The 22,143-nt window shown below is 31.9% G+C and overlaps 2 protein-coding genes across 2 annotated transcripts; one reads left to right on the top strand and one right to left on the bottom strand.

Moving 5' to 3' along the window:
• Window positions 1-1,544: 1,544 nt before the first annotated feature.
• Window positions 1,545-8,153, top strand: mu2 (mutator 2). Its single transcript, XM_018460315.1, has 7 exons — window positions 1,545-1,694; window positions 1,935-2,033; window positions 2,382-2,477; window positions 2,752-2,934; window positions 3,040-7,432; window positions 7,532-7,843; window positions 7,906-8,153. Exons 1-7 carry the CDS (start codon window positions 1,602-1,604, stop codon window positions 8,115-8,117), a joined length of 5,388 nt encoding a protein of 1,795 aa, XP_018315817.1. The 5' UTR covers window positions 1,545-1,601; the 3' UTR covers window positions 8,118-8,153.
• Window positions 8,154-9,398: 1,245 nt separating this feature from the next.
• LOC108730486 (uncharacterized) lies at window positions 9,399-19,731 on the bottom strand. Its single transcript, XM_018460209.1, has 16 exons — window positions 19,472-19,731; window positions 18,947-19,253; window positions 18,531-18,728; window positions 18,258-18,436; window positions 18,000-18,168; window positions 17,584-17,919; window positions 17,360-17,486; window positions 17,066-17,257; window positions 12,860-13,094; window positions 12,146-12,449; window positions 10,863-11,060; window positions 10,589-10,767; window positions 10,325-10,493; window positions 9,932-10,267; window positions 9,702-9,828; window positions 9,399-9,617 (listed from the first exon to the last, which is right to left on the bottom strand). The coding sequence occupies exons 1-16, from the start codon at window positions 19,667-19,669 to the stop codon at window positions 9,419-9,421; spliced, it is 3,453 nt and encodes a 1,150-aa protein (XP_018315711.1). The 5' UTR covers window positions 19,670-19,731; the 3' UTR covers window positions 9,399-9,418.
• Between the last annotated feature and the right edge of the window lie 2,412 nt (window positions 19,732-22,143).

The following is a 22,143-nucleotide window of genomic DNA, read 5'->3' as shown; positions in this document are numbered from 1 at the left end:
CGCAGCCATCCTATCAAGCGCATTGGAGTGAGTAAGAGCTATGGTAGGAGCATTTTGGAACATGTTGGAGCATGCGACGTGAACAAACCTCTAGGGCGATATTCATAGTCCGTTCTTATTTCAAGATCGTCTTAAGTAATGTCTTAAGATGTTAATACGGCCTTCTGATTGGTTCGTGACATCTTCAGACTGTACTTAAAGGCCATCACATGTACAAAAATTTTAGTGGGAATCGTAAGGTCGCAAACAAATCGACCAATCACAATCAAAATTAAGATCTCGAGTTTTTAAACACTCGATTGTGATTGGCCGATTTGCTTACGGCCTTACGATTACGACTAAAATTTTTGTACGTGTGATGGCCTTAAGACAGTCTTGAATATAAGGCCGGAATCAGACTACGCATTGAATATTGAGATGAAAGATTGAAAGATTGAAATTTGACCAATCAAAACAATAGGAGCTAAAATTTCTTTGTCCTTACTGGTTAAATTTTAATCTTCAATCTTCAATCTGAATCTTCAATGCATAGTCTGATTCCGGCCTATTCTTACACCGTGTTCCGGCCTAAAAATCGACTATGAATACCGCTCTAGTGACTTTAAGCAAGGCGATTTTTTACGCCACTGTAAATAGCTGCGGTCCACTTGACGCTACAAACGCTTCGAAGCATTCTTTGATTAGTCAATTCTTAAATTCTTTGTTCTAATTGGTCGGTCAAACGCTTCGAAGCGTTTGTAGTGTCAAGTGGACCGCAGCCAATATCGTCTCACTGGGTGCATTCAGTACCACGACCGCTCACTGAGCGCTCAGTGAGCTCTTGTATCTGTTTGGTCTATATTTTTAGTTCTAACGAAATATACCAATAAGATGCAAGCGCTCACTGAGCGCTCAGTGAGCTTTTGTATTTGTTTGGTCTATATTTTTAGTTCTAACGGAATATGCCAATCAGATGCAAGAGCTCACTGAGCGCTCAGTGAGCGGTTGTAGTACTGAATGCACCCATTGATTGATTGCCGCTCCGCTGTTTGACGCTTGCTGTGTCCAATCTGAACTACGCATAAGCATAGGGCATAAGTTTTTTTCTTGTTTTTATTGGCTGCGTTCTGCAAAACAAACGTTCTGCTGAACGCAGCCATTGGCTGCGTTCAGCAGAGAAAGCAGCTTTGCAACTGTTGTAAAATTCTTCAATACGATTGGTTCTTGCTTTTGGTTCCTTACAGATCTAAACGTATAAACCAATCATATTGAAGAATTTTACAACAGTTGCAAAGCTGCTTTCTCTGCTGAACGCAGCCATTGACGCTTTGGCGGCAAAAGCTGCAATTATCTAGATAGTACGGTCGCGCTTCGCAGTTAATCGATTGCATTGATTTGCATGGTCGATTATTTAAGAGATATGTGAAATTTATGTTTCATTTTGTATTAATATTTATTTGTTAAGTATTATTATTATAAAGTCAATATTTATGGCATACTTGCTTGCTTATATATTGATTGTGTAATTGTTTAAATGGTGAAGGTTTTTACCATTTACCGAGAAAAATCTTGTCGGTGTGATTAAACGTTAATTACTTGAAAAACTTTTGTTGTTAATAACAATGGATTTCTCAGCTACACAAGTTTATGAGGATGAAGATAATTTATTTACCGACTCGCATGCGTTAACACATGCGGAGAAAGAGTCAATACAGGTTAAGTATAGTTCAATACATTTTTTAATAGTAAAATGTATAGTTGAAGAGAGAGAGAGAGAGAGAGAGAGTGAGAGATTGCATTTTATTATAATGAATTTATAATAGTATATTTGTTAAATCTTAAATATTTTATGTCTTAATGTTTGATATTGAATTATTTTTTAATACTTTATTTCATAAATAATATTTAATGCATAACGATTTAATGAACGTTTTATATTTTATTAAATAATTTAGGTTGGAACGTTAAGCATTAATTCCACTGACTATCAGATTAAAACAGGAATTACAAAAATTGGTAGACTTGATATCTGCAACATTGTTATTCGAAATGAAGTAAGTTTCAGTATATTTTTTATTATTTTTATAAAAAATCAGTTGGTAATTTTTATAAGTTGGGCTCGAAGAAAAATATTCCTTTAGTTTTATAAGAACTTGCTATAAATTGATGTATAAAGTTGAGTAATATTACATCCAAATAAAATTTGATTATAATAAAGTTTGAATAAAATGTTCAGTTTTTTTTCTTGATATTATTTAAAACTATTAGTTCTGATTATGATAGATAGATTGTATCATCTTTTTTTCACATAGATTTTTTTGTACATAGTAAAAGACTGATGAACAAGTATTTTTGATGCCAAGTAGTAAAAAAAGTTTGTAATATTTTTAATCTTTTTTCAGACAGTGTCAAAACTACATGCAGAAATTGAAGCTAGTGGTCGAGGATCAACCTGGATCTGTGATTTGAAATCTCTCAACAAAACAAAGCTTAATAATGTAGTTACTACATATCTAGTTGTTAATAACTATATTGATAAAAATTTGGGTTATTTCGTCATTTTGATTTGCAAGCTGTCATTATATAATCTCACTTGCATATACAGATATATAACTAATTGATAGAGAAAGAATTATTCTTAATAAACTACGCATGTGAAACATGCATATACACATATAAATTATATAAATTTTTTAATGCTTTAAAATAATGTGACAAAAACATTGTGATAATTTTTAAAATGAATTAATAAAATTTTTTTTATGTTTACAGTTAGTATTAAAACCCAATCGTTCATACGAACTTAAGGATGAGAGTGTTATTGAATTCGGAGGAGTGCGTGCAATTTATCGTATGTACTGTCCGGCCAACAACGAAGTGATACCAGAGACACCTGTACCATCGCGACAGAAAACTGCGAATATAATAATTCCTAATACGCCAGATTCATCACTTGTAAGTGCTTTACATGCGATTAGTATGTAATATTTATTATGGGTTTTATCTCCTATTGGTTATATTGGTGTTAATTGAACTAATTAAGAATATATTCATTTGCAGAATAACTCATCCAGTGTGGACAATGATGGATCCATTATTCTTGGAACTCAGAAAGATGATGAGAACAGCATCTTTCGACGACCGCGAGTTCCGCAACAAAATCCATCTCCAAGTATTAATAAAAAGAATACTTCCAAAAATGAGAGCAATGACTCGCTAAGTTCCATTGCATTGCACACATCTGATATTAATGTTAGCGAGAATCGAGTTAATATATATGAAGCAGAGACACAAAAATTTGATGAAGGATATAAAACATCAAATTCCATTTATGATATGGAGACGCAAGGTGATCTTGATATATCCAAGCATGTTAAAACGAATGCTGAAAGTGGCAAGCAGCTGTCAAAACTAAATGTTTGCGATAAAACAGCTGGTAGATCTGTAACAGATATCCATGATATAGAAATTCAAAATTGTCTAGACAATATTAATGAAATGGAAACTCAAAAGAACAATATCAGTCGAAATGTAATGGCGAAGAAATTTACGACGAATATTCATACTATGGAAACGCAAGCTTATACTGACAATATTGATGAAGATAGCAACGATACTCAGAATTCTGAAATCGATAAGGGTAATAGTCAAGAGAAAAGTTTAGCTAAAAGACGCAGTATTCACGATTTAGAGACACAAAAGTTCGATGATAACTATATTGCAAAAAATATATCTGATTTGAAAACTCAACTTGAATTAAACAGCATTGCAAGAGGCGAACAGAATAAAGACATATCCGATATGGAAACTCAATTCGAGATGGATGATATGGCAAATGAGATTAATAATGATCGAGCAAATAAAGAAAAACATAGAAACGATATAACAAATACTACTAAAGACGGGATAAATCACGAGGACATCACGAAGTCATCGAGATCCAAATCCAGTAATCGCAGGTATTTGAATTTATCTTCATCAAGAGTTGAAGGTAGTCCTCCTTCATCGTTAAATCAGAGCACTCATTTGCTTGAATCATCAGGTTTATTAGAACTCTTTAACGAGGGCATTGATAAACAAGAAGTGCAAACATTTAATGCGTCTACTCCGAAACCGCTTGCAAAAGTGTCACCGAAAAAGAATAGTAACGTCGAACATATGCAAAACATAGTAAATGATGAAGAAAACAACGACGAAGATATTTTCGAAGCTCCTACTCAACGCGCCAGTCATAAATTTGAAGCTTTAATGTCGGATGATTCCGAAACCGATGAGGAAGATGCAGTAATAACGTCCAAAGATTCCAAAAAGAAGCTTGGAAAGCCTCGCTCGGAACAAATTAACGACATTTCGGAAACGGACGCACAAGAAAACGTTGTAGAACTTGCTGAAAAGCAGTGTAAATTAAGAACTTTAAATAAGCCATCTGTTGAAGTTGTAAATGATAGAAATGACCCTGGCACGAGTATTGAATCTGAAGATATGTTTGATGCACAAACGCAATTGAACAATCCTGTGACTAAGAATACATCGAATTCTTCAATTGATCAACCACAAAACTCTAATAAAATTAATGAAGCTGAAATTAGTGATATGCCACTGACACAACTTATAAACAACAATCATGATAATCAAAGAAGTACATCTATGCCAGATGATGTAGCGCCTACTCAAGTCATTTTATCACGTGAAACTTCTCCGAGTAATTCTATAGACTTGGCCTTGAAAAATAATCGAAACGACGTAAATGATGTGGCAGACAAGCGAATTATTAATGCAGAATTGGTTGATTATTGTACAACAGAAAATCTTGATCGTGAAGATATAGATTATGAACTTGCGCCTACACAAGTAATCGGTGAAATTGAAAATGAAGGAAAGGGAATTTCCACTCGTGAAAAAGACTCTTCTCAAGTAAATTTAAATGACACTCTTGAAGAAAAACTCAATGAAATGTTTGATGAGGTAAATAACGATATGAATAGCATTCACGAGTCGCCGCATATGTCGACGCAGTATCTGGAAAAGATTCTGGAATCATCGCAAAGTGATGACTCTATTAATAAAGCCAACGCTGATGACAAAAATACGTGTAACGTGCCACAAAAGCAAACAGAAAAGAAAAAGCGTGCATCCCTCAATCAACATTCACATAATTTACTGGATAGTGAAGTAAATACGAATAATGTAAATAAGGCAGAGACTGAATCTCAAAATTCAGATATTTATTTTTCTACTATTACTACAAGACGAAAGAGAAATATTTTAAGAGATACACAAGAGATTGCAGACTCTGTGGAGAATATAACTCCTTCTGGTCAAGACATTGATTTTTCTCAAACGTCTAAAGCAAGTAATGAAAAAGCCATGGATGATAATGTAGCTCAAGAATCTAACAAGAGAAGAAAAAGAATTGCAAAGACAAAACACGAATCTGATTCAATAACGGAAATATTAAACGATGACAAGAATAAAATCATCTCAAGTGGAAATAATAAAAGAAGTCAAAGTTCAAAATTGACGAAATGTGATGATGAATCCGTGTCGAAAACGAGGAAACAAGTCTTAGAAAGTAGTCCAACTAAATTGAAAGTCGATGATACAGAAGAGAAAACATCAATTTGCGCACCTTGCCCATCAGAAAATGGTGGACAACGTGCGCAAATATTGGATACATTATATGAAAGTGACGATGACATTCTAATGCGCTTACCAGCTGTTAGAATATCAGGAACTCTTTCAAATCCAGCGAGTCCTCCTGCATCATCGACGTCAACTATGCGTAGCACAAAATCTAAACGAGATATCGCAAGGAGTAAAGGAAAAGGAAATACATCCTTAAAAGGAAAATCATCACGTAAACGGGATATTGAAAACTCTGGCAAACACAATAAGTCATTCATTGATAGTCAGTCCAATTTTGTTCACGACAATTTAAAGACTGACAGAATAGTAGGCCCAGCGGACACTTCTGATGAATCTGATGATTCCAGCGAATCCGCCTATAAACGATTCCAACAAATTGCAAATAGAATGTTAAGTAATGAACATTATCCGAAACGGCAGAAGAAAAGAAGCAAGGAAAGTTCATCAGATATGTCAGAAGATCCAAAGCAGAGTATGGATGACGAATCAACAAATTCTGGGTGGATCAGTTCAAGAATAACACGATATTCCAGCAAACAAAATGACGAGAGTCTACATGATTTTCAAAAAGAAACTTTAAAAAGTATAGAAGCAACCAGATCTACGGAGTCAGAAACAAAATTTATTATCGGTAAGAGAAAGATACCTCTAAATGTGATAGAAGAAAGCGTGGAACAAACTACTTTGAAAAAACGTAAAACTGTAACTGAGGAATATCCTGTAGTTTCTACACGCAGTCGCAAAAGTGCCATGAAAACCGCAACCGATAGGCAATCCCCAAATATCCTTAAACATGTTGCTAAAATAAGATCATGTGAAAGTATCTCTGAAAATATAAAGTTTTCCGAAGATAATAAAGCAATATCTAAAACTACGTTGGAAGAAACTCAAGAGATCTCCTTAAATATGAGAGCAGATAGAAATGTCTATCCTGGGAGATCCAATGTTAAGCGAACCAGGCAGACAATTTATGGTAATCAAGTCGTGACACATGTCAATGATGTAACTGCAAGTAAAAATAGTAAGAAAAATAAGCCATCTCCAATCAAAGAAACAAAAACACGGACGAAACAGCAAGACAAAATTCTGAAAATTATACTTAATCCCATAAAGAGCTTAGATGATGGATCACAAGAAGTCGAAAGTATCATGGCAAGAGTTCCGAGTAATACGCAGAATAAGAATTTATCAATCAGAGAAGGTAGTCAGGTGAAAATATTTAAAAGAGAATTGAGAACCAGAAGCAAGAAACAACCAAATTCAGATACCAAAACAGATTTTGTTTTAACTGAGAGTAGTTTATCATCTGAGATAGAAGACTCTGATAATATGCAACTTGACAATGCTGTACCAAAAGCTAAACGTAAAAAATCTGCTAAAAGTTCCATCTCTTCGCTGTCACAAGCACAAGTCTCAATAAAAAGAAAGGAAGAAATATTTAAGAAGCCTTCTCGTATTAAGCAGACTTCAACAAGTTCACTTATTGATACCTCCACAGAAAACACAACTGGTGAAAGTAGCCAAAGCGGTACCGAAAGTGATGCTTCGATAAATTCTAGATCTTCACGATCGAGGACAGCAAGAAAGAAGATGGAGTCGAATCAAAATACTTGTAGATTAATTGACGAGAGCGCTTCAAGTCTAAATATAAGTACGGAAACTACATCTCTTATTTTAACGCCTTCTAGAACTCGCAGGAGTATGTCGAGTCTAAATAATTCCACATCATCCATAATGAAACATAAAGTTTTATTTACGGGTATAACGGATGTAACGGAAAATTATAGTGAGATTGTTAAAACATTAGGTGAATATAAATTTAAATAAATTATATTTAAATGAATAGATTTCTTCGCAATATTATTAACAGTTATTTTACTATTTGTTGATCATTTTTATTTTACAGGTGGAAGTAAAGTGGAAGATCCGGCACAGTGCACCGTTTTAGTTACTGATAAAGTTCGTCGAACATATAAATTTTTATGCGCGTTAGCGAAAAGTGTACCCATAGTGGCAATCGATTGGTTAACAGAAAGTAAAACTAAGAAAGAGTTTATAGATTGGGAAAAGTATATATTAAAAGATCCCGAAGCCGAAACCAGGTATGATTTCAAACTGAGAGAGAGTCTTGATAAAGCTAAGGAGAAAAAAATGCTAGACGGCTATATCATTGTATTGACGCCGAACGTCGGGCCACCGCCTATAAAAGAATTAAAAGGTAATATAGAAATATTTTTATATCAACTTATATAAAATATTTGAATATTTGTATTCTTATAGATATAGTGTCGTCTTGTGGAGGAAAAGCTCTATTACGTCCACCGGCTAAATGGCCCGAAAGAGCGATGATTTTATCTCGTAAAGAAGATTTACCAAACGCAAAAAAGTTTCTTGCTAAAGCACCGAAGATTGTTACGGTACAAGATGTAGAATTTATCCTCACTGGTATCTTGAGACAGGAAACAGATTTTGTCAAATATAAGTTAACATGATAACTGTTAATACTCATAGATCAATATCCATAGTTGATTCTTGTATTTAAGACTAACTTAGGTACAGTCTTAAGATGTAATAAATCAATTACAGAGCTGCATCTTAAGACATTATTTAAATCTTGATATAAGAACCGACCATGAATATCGGATTTAATGTGCATATTTTGGTTACTAATTAAAGAAATTAATTCTACTGTTGCATATTGTCATATCTTTAGTAAATAAAAATTAGATGCAATGGTTTTCGAACTTATATTATTTATGAAACTTTCAAGTAAGTATGCTGTTTGTTAATATAAGTTCTGGTTCTAAACTATCGATCTTAATCTTGATTTCATAAAATCTTAATTTTATAAAATTTTCGATATCTCAAAGCATCATAAAGAATTAAATTTTAAAACAAAGATTTTAGCAGATTTGAATTATCTATATACTTATAGAAATAGTACAACTGATTCCACATTAAAGACTGAATATTTTAGTTCTTTCTGAAAAAAAATGGCATATTTTACTTATATGTAACGCTATATTCATATTTATAGTTTTATCGATCATATATCGGTTATCTCTATTCTCTTTTATCATCCTTTATTTTAAACATTTTTAGAAATCATTATAGGACGCGCTGTTTTATTGAGAAAGTTATTTGATTTTATAATTCACTATTTAATATTATTTTATATAAAATATAAGAGTTTGTTAGGTTTAATGTTACAACACACTTGTATTCCTATTATTTAATTTTATAATATTTTAATAAAACTAGATGTGTGGATAAAACACTTATTTTAGTCAGTGTAATATGATTGTTGTATTTGATTAATCTTTCTTAATGAAGAATTTTTAATATTTATTAGAAATGCTTCATTAAAAAAAACATGAAAAAGAATTTATTAATAATTCTATTAATAATAAATTCCTTCCCATTCTCTGTATCTAAATATACATATTAAAATATTCCTATTTTATAGTTTTAAAATAATTTGTTACGTATAATAGTTTAACAAATATTTTATTATACATAATTTAGAAAATGGGAACATTAAACATTCATATCACACTAAAACAAGGACTAAGATTTGATATTCTTGGTAGTGCAACCTTATAAGCTATACAATAAGTTTTAACATTACATTTTTTATTGTTTGCATAAGAAATTAATTGATAATTATTTTTATATGTTTGAAATAAAGAGAAATTTAATATAAATTTATGTATGTATAAAACTAAATAACACACATTATATTTGAACAAAGCTTCAATTTAGAACAAACGTTTGTTTTTTATTTCATTGTTATTCAAAGCTCATCTTTATTGATTCCAGCTGAGTGCTTCAATATATTCTCTTTGAAATTAATCGAATTCCAGAATTCTTTTTCTCCAAAGTTAACATTGCTGTCCATGTTAATCTTATCAGGACCAGCTATGTGCAAATAATGAAGTTCCTTTTTTGAAGGATCTAATCTGAGCCATTCCACATTAGCTACCTTCGGAATTCTGAAAAATTAGAAGAATTAGTATTTTTGTATTATATGAATTTACGTTTAATACGTATGCAATATGTAAGTATTTTTTGCTTACCCTTCTGTGGCAAACAATACCCAAAAGTCGATTAAATGCTTTTGTATATCGCGATCTTTTTGTGTTGTAAGTGGATCTACCCAGGAAGTATTTAACACATAGACTACGTCGTCGCCATGTGAGACGCCTGATAAAATGAATAAATAATTTTTTTAAATTAAACTTTTAAAATAGAAGTATGTGTATCTATATTGTAAATTTTCTTGAACATTAATATTTCACAGGCTTACCATAATTCACGGTGGTACCGCTGTAAGCATCGCTTAAGCTTTGCGCACCTCTGTAAGTAAAGTAATGATACCAAACTGGATTTTTATTTACTTTGGCCTGCATTCGCGCAGCTTTCTCGCTATCTACGACGAAGAAGCGATCACTCGACATTTGTATCAGTTCTTTCGTACTTTGTCGATTGATTGGTTTTGTACCAAAGTAATGTTTCTTAACAAGCCGAGCAATCTCGATATGTTTCTCCCTCGGGATAGTATAATTAAAATCAAGGTAGTCTGGTCCAAGAATATCCCAATTATCATTCAACTGTTTCAGATTTTGATCATCAGCAATAAACTCTACAATAGGTTATATATTTATAGTAAATATCTGTGTTATTATGCACGTTATCTTACCAGCCACAGGATAAAGGCCTTCTTCACTCGTTACTCCTGTAACCCAAGGTATATCCTGGATGTCTCCGCTATTGATAATCTCAATGGGCGTTCTATCGATGAAAGGTGTTTCATCGCCAAATTTCTCAGCTACCGGCCCGAAAGGAGTGAAGGGATTAAAAAAGAATGGCTAAAATCATAAGACTGATCATAACTTTCTTTTCTTCATCCGAGGACTGCGTTTGTTTTGTTTATCAAGATAATAAAAGTAGGAACGAGTTTTACCATAAATTCACTTGTAGTTTGTACGATTGCACGAGCTGGACGATATCTCAAGCAACGTATCATGCTTCTGGAGGTAGTTGTAGGACATCCCATTAAAGCGCTCAATTTCTTGGCCTTCTCTAAAGAATTCTCAGCTTGCGTCCAACAATCAAATGCTGTACCACTGAACGATATGCCATCTAGATTATATAAAATTGTGACATAGCAGTTTAATATAATGTAGATGAAATGATTTTTAATCTTTATGTTAATTTTTACATTATCATAAAATTACTTCGGAATAGTCCAGCGCTCATTTGCGATAAGTAATGATAATGTACGCTTGCACCACCTGCACTCAAACCGACCAATGTCACTTTTTTAGGGTCGCCACCAAACCATTCGATGTTCTGAGATACCCAACGAAGTGCCATACTTTGATCCTTCAAACCCATGTTGCCAGGAACTACTTCATCTTCCGTGCTCAGGAAACCTAATATTTTTAAAAAGTTATTTTCAATTAAGAATTAACCCTTAAACACCACACTGGGTTACGGTAACCCAGTCCGTTTGAAAAAAACGATTTTTTTTTTAATTTTGAAATTTCTTTTTTTTTTTTTCAAAATATCTTAGCGCAAGTTTTATGATATTCTTATCTATATATTTTTTTTCCTTACTGTCTGTTATATCGATTAAAAAAAAAGTTAAAATTGTTGCATTAGGTCCCGGGATAAAAGCAAAAGAAGACTCCAGGATTACCGTAACCCATGTGTGGTGAAATCAGGTGGCGAAAATAGTGTTCTCAAGGGTCAAATTAGGAGCATGAAACGCACAACACATAAGTTTGCACATTTGTTTTAAAATTGGCCAGATTGAATCTTGTTTGTATCAAACAATTGAGCAGATAAACTTTAACACTTTAAAAGTAATAAATATTATTTTTACTAATATGTGCTAATATTTTTATATAGGGTAACTCCGGCAAATACGCCGCAGAAGTCAGAAAAAATAGAAGGAGTGGGGGTAATTTTCCCGTAACTACTCTGTTACATGCCTTTATGTTATATTAGTATTGTGTTATGATTTCAGCTTCTTACTGTTAATATTAATGAATTTATTGTGAGTTGAATCGATTTGTCACTGTAATAAGTAACGCCATCATAAGTTATAATCTACATAAAATGATTAATGTAGGACGTGTGAAAGACTTAGTGGTTATTTCGTGATACATACGTGTAGTGGAATAGTAAAGCATGTTTGTATTATTAAGCATGTTTGCATTATTTGTAAATTTTTCATGAGCCGTACATATCCCCTTTCCCCCTATGAGTAGCCATATATTCCACCCCTATGAGATATGCAGCAAAAATACAAGGTTTCAAAAAGTTCATTTTTTAATATGAAAAATAAATATTTCGGATTTCTAATATTTTTTTCATAGTAGTAGACAGTACAAAGTTTTACTGATATAGTTCGTTTACTATAAACATAGTAAATAATACTTAATAAATTAAGTTTTTGATAGGTGCGGCGTATATACCGGAGTTACCCTAAGTATATAATGTTGATATTAAATACCCATAGGTCCCAATCGATAGTTAATTGTGACAAGTATAACATCGTGATCCATTAGATATTTGGGTCCATACAATATGCCGCTACCACATTGGAATGCACCGCCATGGATCCAAAATATTATCGGCATTGGGATTTTATTTTCCCCTTTTTCTCGTACTGGCACGTAAACATTTAAATACAAACAATCTTCGGCACCTACAACCTTCTCTGGAGGATGTTCTGGCACTTGATCATATTGAATACATACGGCACTTAATTTTGTAGCTGATAGTTCACCAATCCATGCTGGTATTGGCCGAGGGGACTGCGCAAGAAAAATGAGAAGAAATTTTTAACTAAAACATTTTTTGTCAATATTTTTAAGTGAGAAAGTTTTTATGGAAATTTAATTTCTAAACAAAGGAAAGTAATTAACAATTAAGTATTTGTAATAAATTATTACCTATTGCTAGAATCTACTTTCATCTTATCATATTAAAAGTACGTATCATTTCAAGAAATGTATACTAAAAGAAGAATTTAGTTGCATTAATTGGAATTCTGATTGAAAATGAATCAAAATTTTCTAATTGAACCTATTATAATTATAGTTGAAATAATCAGAATTTTGATTAAAATATGATCAGAATTTTTTGATTCGTCTATTTTCAACCAGAAATTTTTCATAGTGCAACTTTAAAGATATTTATTCCAATAATTAATTCGATTATGTACTTTAAATCGTAATTTCCCAACAGGTGGCAAAGCATAAGGAACCCCTTCATAGGCTTCGTATTTTCTGCCATTTTGCGAGGTCTTGTAGTAGCCTTTCAGTCCTCCCAAAGATGTTCTAACTTTTGGAGCAGTCTCATCTATATTCGCGTGAATGGTGAAGTCGAAGGTAAGTAGAACGATCAGTAGTAACTGCAGCAACATAATATTTCTCATATAGCCTGTTGCACCTTGTTTAGATTACTGTGAACTGGCACTCTTTAGAACCAGTTGCTTCTTATATCCTTGAATAAAGAGGCATTGGTGTCTACATATACGGATATGCATAAATTAAATAATCATTAGAGAACGTATTTATCAAACTTAATAACAGCTAATACTGTCTATAACATATACTTGTTTATGTAATTATCTCATATTATGTTACATATTTATTTTAGTTAGAATAATCAACAATTATTATGTTTTTAAAAAGTGACAAAAATATCGAATAAAATTTATTATGTCTAAGAAGATGGACACTTTATTTATGAATGTTATTTACTTGTATAAAATACGTGGGAATACAAAAGAAATTTCTTTTAAATTTTAAGATAAAAATGAAATTAACAGTTCATCTTGAAATAAATATGAACGAGAAATGAAGTTTCACATCTGAGAATATTGTAATATGTGTAACTTTATATACTTGCAACTTGCAATTTTGTTTACGAGCGAGATAAGATATCTTATATCAATCCGCATACACATTATCGCATACATATATACATGTATAGTTTATCTGTATCATCTATTTTTCAGATGTATTTTTTATACATGGTGGAAGACTACTGAGCAAACTTTTAATATAAATACTGAGTACAGAAATATATGTAAAAATAATTTGAATTTTTTAAAGCTAGTAGAGATGAAGGATCAACTTGGATCTGCAATTTGAATCCTTCTAACAAATGTTTAATAATGTATTGTAACAAGTATTATTTTTATTACTCATTAATATATAGTTCTGGGTTAAGTCGTTTATAATTTTGATTAGAGATACGAACATGATTACTTAATTGATGCATGCTACGTTTAATGTATTTAATATCGTTATATAATCTTATTTATACATGTAGGCGTGAAACTACCCGATGAAATTACACTTAGTAAGTTGCTCATAAAACTTGCGTGTCTTAATATTTTATTTAAGATGGCACTGCAATAAAAATATTGCAATTATTTTCAAAAAGAACTAATAGTATTTTTTTCTTTTACATTCACATACGAACTTCGATAACGAAACTAATTAAACGAAACTAATTATAAGCAATTCTAACAAATAGTAGGTAGACACGAAATGTTATATTATATAATGAGCTCAATTATTTAAAACAGCAGAAAAAAGACAAGAAAAAAAGTATTCAATATATCAGAGCTAGAGAATTCAAAGTAGAGTAATACTGCGAAACAAAAAATTTGCGCAAACTAGTTCAAGAGAGTTATATAACATTTTAATAGATAAACTGATGATAATTCGCGTAATCTTCAAAACAAATATGCGAAAAATATATTCTATAAAGTCAGATCTATAAAACTATAGAAACAAAATTTATTGTTTTCGCTAAAAGAAAGATTATATATCTCTGAATATAATAGAAGCAGATTATTTCAAAGAGATGTAAAACAGCCTAAGTCACTAAGAAATATCTGACTTCTATATGTTAAAGAAATTAACAGTAAAAATCTATCGACAAGCAACCCTAAAATATTCTTGAGTACTTTGTTAAAACCGTATGAGAATTCTTCGATGATTGAGAATTTGAAGTCTTTTGACGATATAATACGGGAGTATTTATAGATCTCCGTCGAAAAGAATTTAAAAGAGCTTCAGTATATTAAGAACAGAATGTGCTGATCCTGAGAGATACAATGTTAAACGAACCATGTATAATTTATGATGATTAAGTCATGATACATGTGTTGATGATGTAACAACGGGAAAAAATAGTAAGAAAAATAAGCTAGCTCAAATGAAAGAAGCAAAAACACAGGCAAGTTGATGGCAAGACAATTAAGTTTTAAAAACTCTCTGCTTAGTATAAAAATCTTGCAGATTAAGGATCGTAAGAATAATAATAATATGAAAAAATAATAATCTTTATATTGCTGTTATACAAAATCTGAAATCTGTTGTCTCATAGCTATGAGAAAGTGAGAGAAAGAATAGTATACGTGCAAATGTGATACGCTAACAAACAGCTAGCAATAAAAAGATAATATAGTTAAATAAAAGGAAACGCGCACGTACACATTAGATACATACATATACATATTCATATACGTATGCGCATCTACATATACACCCACATGCATATATACATAAGGCAAGAAGAAGGTAATAAGCGGATAGCGCGGAATTAAATTAGACATCAGTATTAAATATTAATTTTCTTACAAAGAAGAAGACATTTAAGTACCATATCAATAAGAGGTAAACATCAAATTATCCAGGAAAAAATGAAGAAGACTATATATGTGTAGATCTCATTAAATCTAAAAAGAGATCTTAAGAGATCTTCATTTTGACCTGATCAAAGTAAATCGATGTAGATATACTATGATCTATTTATATCCTAATATATAAACATTTATCTCATTAGATATACTTGTAATTGTGCAGGTAATCCTTTTGATCTACTTACAAGAGAAGTTTCCGGACAACTGTCCGGAACCGATTTGATTCTCCATAAAATATGTTGTTAAACACGAAAATTTAAGAGAGAGACGCGTATTTTTTTATACGTGCGCTAACTCATGTTTAAGGGGTGAAACACTCCTTTGAAAAAAACGATACTTCTATTTCGAATCGAATACCGTTGGAAGTATAAAAGAAAGAGCCGAATACCGTCGGAAGTATAAAAGATGGAAAAAAATTTTTTAAACAAAAGTTGTACGGTTTCAAGAGTACTTCAATGTTGTGAAAAAAAAATTTTTTTATAATTTTTTTATTAATTGTTAAACAAAAAAATTTTTTTAATTTTTTTTCTTCACAACATTGATGTACTCTTGAAATCGTACAACTTTTGTTTAAAAAATTTTTTTCCATCTTTTATACTTCCGACGGTATTCGGCTCGAAATAGAAGTACCGTTTTTTTTCTTAGATTTTCTCTTAGATTTTCGTGTTTAATAACATATTTCATGGAGAATCAAATCGGTTCCGGACAGTTGTGAAACTTCCCTTGTGAGATTTTTCGTCAAGATACTTAACTTTTCGTAAAATGCGACAAAATTGCAATTGTGCCTTACTACCTTATACCTTTGGCCAAGATTGTAGATCTATTTTGATATTATTATATCTCTGTAGATCTCTGTAGATATGTACGCCAATTTTTATCAGATTACACTTGTACATATATATATCTTCTTTGATATTATTATATCTCTGTAGATCTAATATTTATTACATTTAATTTTACTGTATAAAGTTAAATATTCATTTATATCAATATTTTCTCGTAGATCTACAATATGCTTTCTTTATATTCAATATAGCATTTTATTTATTTGATTGATGTTATATCCATTATACTCCTAAAATAAGATAAATAAATAAATTGTAAGTTAAAACTCTACGAGCGTATACATATATGTCTATATTGTCCTGAGTATTGATATTTTACAGATTTACCATAATTTATAGTGGTACCGCTGAAAGAATCGCTCAAACTTTGTTCTCCTCTGTAACTAAAATAATGGAACCAGACTGGATTCTGATTTACTTTGGCCTCACATGATTGATGTTATATCCATTAAGATCTAAATAGATAATCGCAGATTATCTATTTAGATCTTAATAGATATAACATCAATCATGTGAGGCCAAGCTAGATTTCTGAAGATCTGATTATATCTAAAAACTAAATCTCATCAGATAAAATTTGATCTTATTTGATCTAATTTGATCCACACATATTTAATGAAATCTTCTTTTTTTCCCGGGTAAATAGAGTAAGGTGTAAAAAAATTTTAGCACTTTTTATTATTTGTACAAAAAATTATACAGTTGTTCATTTCTTTAAGTTAGGAATAAAGAAAAATATACTTCTAAATTTATATAAGAACTTAATATAAATTTATATACAAAACTGATTAAATTAAAACAAATGCTTAAATTCGCTTTAGACAAGAGATGCACGTTTATCTCTTATTGCAATATTTTTTAAAGCTCATCTTTATTGATTTCAGCTGTGTGGTTTAATACATTTTCATTGAAATCAATCGAATTCCAGAATTCTTTTTCTCCAAGATTAACACTGCTGTCCATGTTAATTTTATTAGGATCTGCTATATGCAAATAATGAAGTTCTGGTTTTGAAGGATCTAATTTTAGCCATTCCACATTGGCTACTTTCGGAATTCTGAAAAAATTCGAAGAATTAGTATTTTCGCACACATTCTGTGAGTTTCATGTTCAATATTATGTGTAATATACATTAAGTAATACATCTATTTATGCTTACCCCTCTGAAGCGAACAATACCCAAAAGTCGATTAAGTGTTTCTGCATATCACGGTCCTTTTGTGTTGTTGTTGGATTAATCCATTTAGTATCTAATACGTAGAATGTATCATCGGCGTGTGAGACTCCTAATAAGATAAATAAACAAATTGTAAGTTAAAACTCTTTACGAGCATATACATATATGTCTATATTGTCCTGAGTATTGATATTTTACAGATTTACCATAATTTATAGTGGTACCGCTGAAAGAATCGCTCAAACTTTGTTCTCCTCTGTAACTAAAATAATGGAACCAGACTGGATTCTGATTTACTTTGGCTTGCATTCGCGCAGCCTTTTCGCCATCGACTACGAAGAAGCGATCACTCGCCATTTGTATCAGTTCTTTCACACTTTGTGGGTCTATCGATTTTGTACCAAAATAATGTTTTTTAATGAGATGAGCAACCTCGACATGTTTCTCTTTGGGAATGGTGTAGTTAAAATCAAGAAAATTCGGTCCAAGAATATCCCAATTATCGTTCAACTGTTTCAGTTTTTGATCATCAGAGATAAACTCTACGATAAATTAATATTCATAAATAACTGCGCATCATTTAAGGAGGAGAGTTTTCTTATTTTTCTTCGCATCATCTTACCAGCTACGGGATAGAGACCTTCTTCGCTTGTTACTCCCGTCACCCAAGGTATATCCTGGACATCTCCACTATTAATGATTTCAACGGGTGTTCTATCGATAAAGGGTGTTTCGTCACCAAATTTCTCAGCTACCGGACCATAAGGAGTAAAGGGATTGTACAAGAATGGCTAAAATCATAGAATTAATCAGGTTTCTTCTTTCTATATCCAAAGATTATTCTTGTTTCAAGACAATAAAAGAAAGGAGTGAGTCTCACCATAAATTCACTCGTAGCCTGAACCATCGCACGAGCTGGACGATATCTCAAGCAACGTATCATATCTCTGGAGCTAGTTGTAGGACATCCCATTAAAGCGCCCAATTTCTTGGCCTTCTCTTTAGAATTCTCAGCTTGCGTCCAACAATCAAGCGCTGTACCGCTGAACGATATACCACCTAAATTATATAAAATTACGATGTAGCAGTTTAATGTAATGTAGACGAAACGATTTAATCTTTGCATTAATTTTTACATTATCTCATAAAATACCTTGGAAGAGTCCAGCGCTCATTTGTGATAAGTAATGATAATGCACGCTTGCACCACCAGCACTCAATCCAACCAAAGTTACTTTGTTCGAGTCGCCACCGAACCATTCGATGTTCTGTGAGACCCAACGAAGTGCCATACTTTGATCCTTCAAACCCATGTTGCCAGGAACTACTTCATCTTCCGTGCTCAGGAAACCTAATATTTTTTAAAAATTATTTTTAAGAAATCAAGAGCAAAGATAGAGTGAGACGTACAAAACAAGCTTGCACATTAATTCTAAAATTAGTTAAATGAAGTCGTATTAAAACATTTGACTAGATAAACTTTGATTGGAAATATTGTTTTAAATAACAAGCTACTAATCTTTATAAGTGTTATCTTTATAAGTGTTAGTGCAAATATATATCACATACCCATTGGTCCCAACCGATAGTTAATAGTGATAAGTATAACATTGGAGTCCATTAGATATTTGGCGCTATATAACATGCCGCTACCAAATTGGAACGCTCCGCCATGGATCCAAAATAATACTGGCAATGGGATTTTACTTCCTTCTTTTTCCCGTACTGGCACGTAAACGTTTAAATATAAACAATCTTCGGCACCCACAACCTTCTCCGAAGGTTGATGTTCTGGGATATGATCGTATTGAATACACTCGGAACCGAATTTTGTAGCCGATAATTCACCAGTCCATGCCGGTATTGGCCGAGGAGGCTGCATAGAGAAAATGAAGAAATTAAAACTCTTAACTAAAACATTTTTTGCCAATATTTTTATGTTAGAAAGTTTTATGAAAATTTTATTTCTATGTAAAAATTATCTATTGTAAAAATCTACTTCCGTTTTCTTTCGTAAGAATTGTCGTTTTAAAAAATTTAGTTTTTTTAAAACGACCAGCTTTAAAGATATCATATCAATCATTAATTTGGTACCTTAAATCGTAGTTTCCCAATAGGTGGCAATGCATAAGGGATCCCTTCGTATGCCTCGTATTTTCTACCATTTTGTGAGACCTTGTAGTAGCCTTTCAATCCTCCCAAAGGTGTTTTGACCCTTGGGGCAGTAACATTTGTATTTGCGTAAACGGCGAAGCCGAAGCAAAGCACAGCGATCAGTAGCTTCAGCAGCATGGTTTCCAGTTTCTCTTTGGTCAGTCTGCTGTCAACTGAATTTTTCAGAGACCAGTTGTTTGTTATATCTACAACCATTTTTACGCATGCACACGCTGATACACATGTATTAGATAACCTTCTTCAGAACATATTTATCTCAAGTCTGATAACATGTATATAATGATATTTGTGCGTATTATCATCTCATGTATTGTATTATTTGCTTATTTTAGCCGGACTATTTAACAACTATAGTTTAAAATTTTAATTAGTGATAGAAATAATTTGTTATTTCAAAGATTGGATCTAACATTTTTTAAATTTTGATCTACTGAATGAATATACATACAAGAATAGAAAAAAAAAATTTTTAATCTTAAAATGAAGATGTGTTTAAGGACTTGATATTAAAATATTTTTGGTATATTTTGAATAAAAAATGAAATTTTACTCGATTGCAATGTACATAACTTTTCATACGTGCGTAATTGTTAATTTTATTATCAAGCGAGATAAGATATATAAATCTTATATATGATTTGTTGCTGAACACACAGTTTTATCTCGTGTACTATCTCTTTTAGAACAGGACTTTCATATACAAAATTATTCTAAATTTGTCGTGACAATTAACTGTTAAATGATCTGTGTACATGCAGAATTATTAATTTCGAATATAGCTGAGAATTAAGCTGAGAAGATATTTATAACGATTTAAATTTATTTATTGATTTTGATGTTGAAATTTTCATTTTGAATTAATCTTAGATGTCTGTTACTAACGGTTGTCATGGAAGATCTTTAGAACATCTTACATATTAGAAGACTAAAAGACAGTCATAATATTGAATATACAGTGAACAGAAAATATTTAAAATTATTTGAATTTATTTTTAAAAGCGCATCCAGAAATCACAGTGACCAAGAATCAATAAATGCCTGCGAAATTCTTTTCATAAGATGAAGTTTAATAATAAAATATATGTATATATATATACATATATAGAAATAATATAATTTGAAAGGACTCTCAATCTTTAAAATACAACAAAAAAATTCAAAGCTAATGAGAATCAGCACGGAAGAGATTGCGCAAATTATTAACTTTACTTGATTTATGATATCTTCTTTATTCCGAAATTTTGAACGTTTCAACTCTTTTAATTTGGAGTCCTCAGCAAATCAATCGTATAGCCTTAATTGAAATTAGTTTAACTGTCAAAATTAAGTCATTCGCAGGTTGTCAAAACCGAAATGGATTCTGATTTAAAACATTAATTGTGATCAATTTAAAAATCATCTGAAAGCCCAACGAGCAACTCACTTCAACTCACCTCAACGGATCATGAAGCCACGTGAACGTGTTATGAAGTTTTGGAATAATGTTAAAATGCCCAAAATACTAAAATTCAATGCTCAGCTTAATTTTAATGAACATGTTAAAAGTAAACTGTCTAAACATCGTCTGTACAATCCGATGTATCAAACGTTTCTAACGAGTAATTTAAAATTATCAAGATCGAATGGAGGTATAATCGCACGACCTTTTAAATTATTCATTAGACACGCTCGATACATCGGATGGTATAGACGATGTGTTTAGACAGTTTAGAATTTATTTCAGTTTTGACAACCTATGAGTGATTTAATTTTGATTAACTGTTAAATTAATTTCGATTAAGAATGTACGACTAATTTGTAGATGAGAGCTCCAAAGAGAATTGAAACGTTCAAAATCTCTGAAGAAGACATAAATCAAACGGAGTAAAGTTAATCATTCCAATTTAATATTTGCGCAACTCCTGCCGTGCTGACTCTCGTTAGCCTTGAATTTTTTTGTTGTTGTATTAATAAAATATATGCTATATACAGGGTGGCCCATGTTACAAGCTATTATCTCTGAAAGTGTGTATCAAATGACTAATATGTTCAGACAAAAGTTTTATGACTTTGAGGAAAGCATAAGATGGTATCATTTGTTTGACCTTGGGTAGCGTTGTCAAAGTGAGAGCAAAGCCATTTTGAATTTTTTAAATGGAAGCCCATATTTTTTATTACATATTGTTGTAGCTTACTTTGAGAGCTTTTTAAAACGCTATAATTAAAATAATTAAATGTTAATATGGCTCAATTAGAATAAATCAATAAATAAAACAAGGGCAAACGAGCCAACTACAATATAAGATCTTTAATAAACGTATACAGGGTGTCTCAAAAAAACGGATCGAAACACAATGGGGACGTAGATTGGATCAAGGGGAACAAAACAGTTTTGTACCATTTTTCAGTTGACGCAATATTTAACGAGATATTAACGTTTAAAGATAGGCGAATACAAACGTCCGACCAGCCTACTGCTCATGTACTGCTGTCGGCAGGACGGCCTACCATCCCCACCGTCGCATGATGCGCCGGCCGGGCGGCGCGGGCAGGCCGCGAGGTGCGGGGATGGCCTGGCAAGCGAGCCACTCAGAACGGCGCGCATGGGGGGG

The sequence above is a fragment of the Mycetomoellerius zeteki genome, unplaced genomic scaffold (assembly GCF_001594055.1).
Source record: "Mycetomoellerius zeteki isolate Tzet28-1 unplaced genomic scaffold, Tzet1.0 scaffold93, whole genome shotgun sequence".
Lineage (NCBI taxonomy): Eukaryota > Metazoa > Arthropoda > Insecta > Hymenoptera > Formicidae > Mycetomoellerius > Mycetomoellerius zeteki.
The sequence above is the reverse complement of the archived record's forward strand: the minus strand, read 5'-3'. Positions and strand labels throughout refer to the sequence as shown.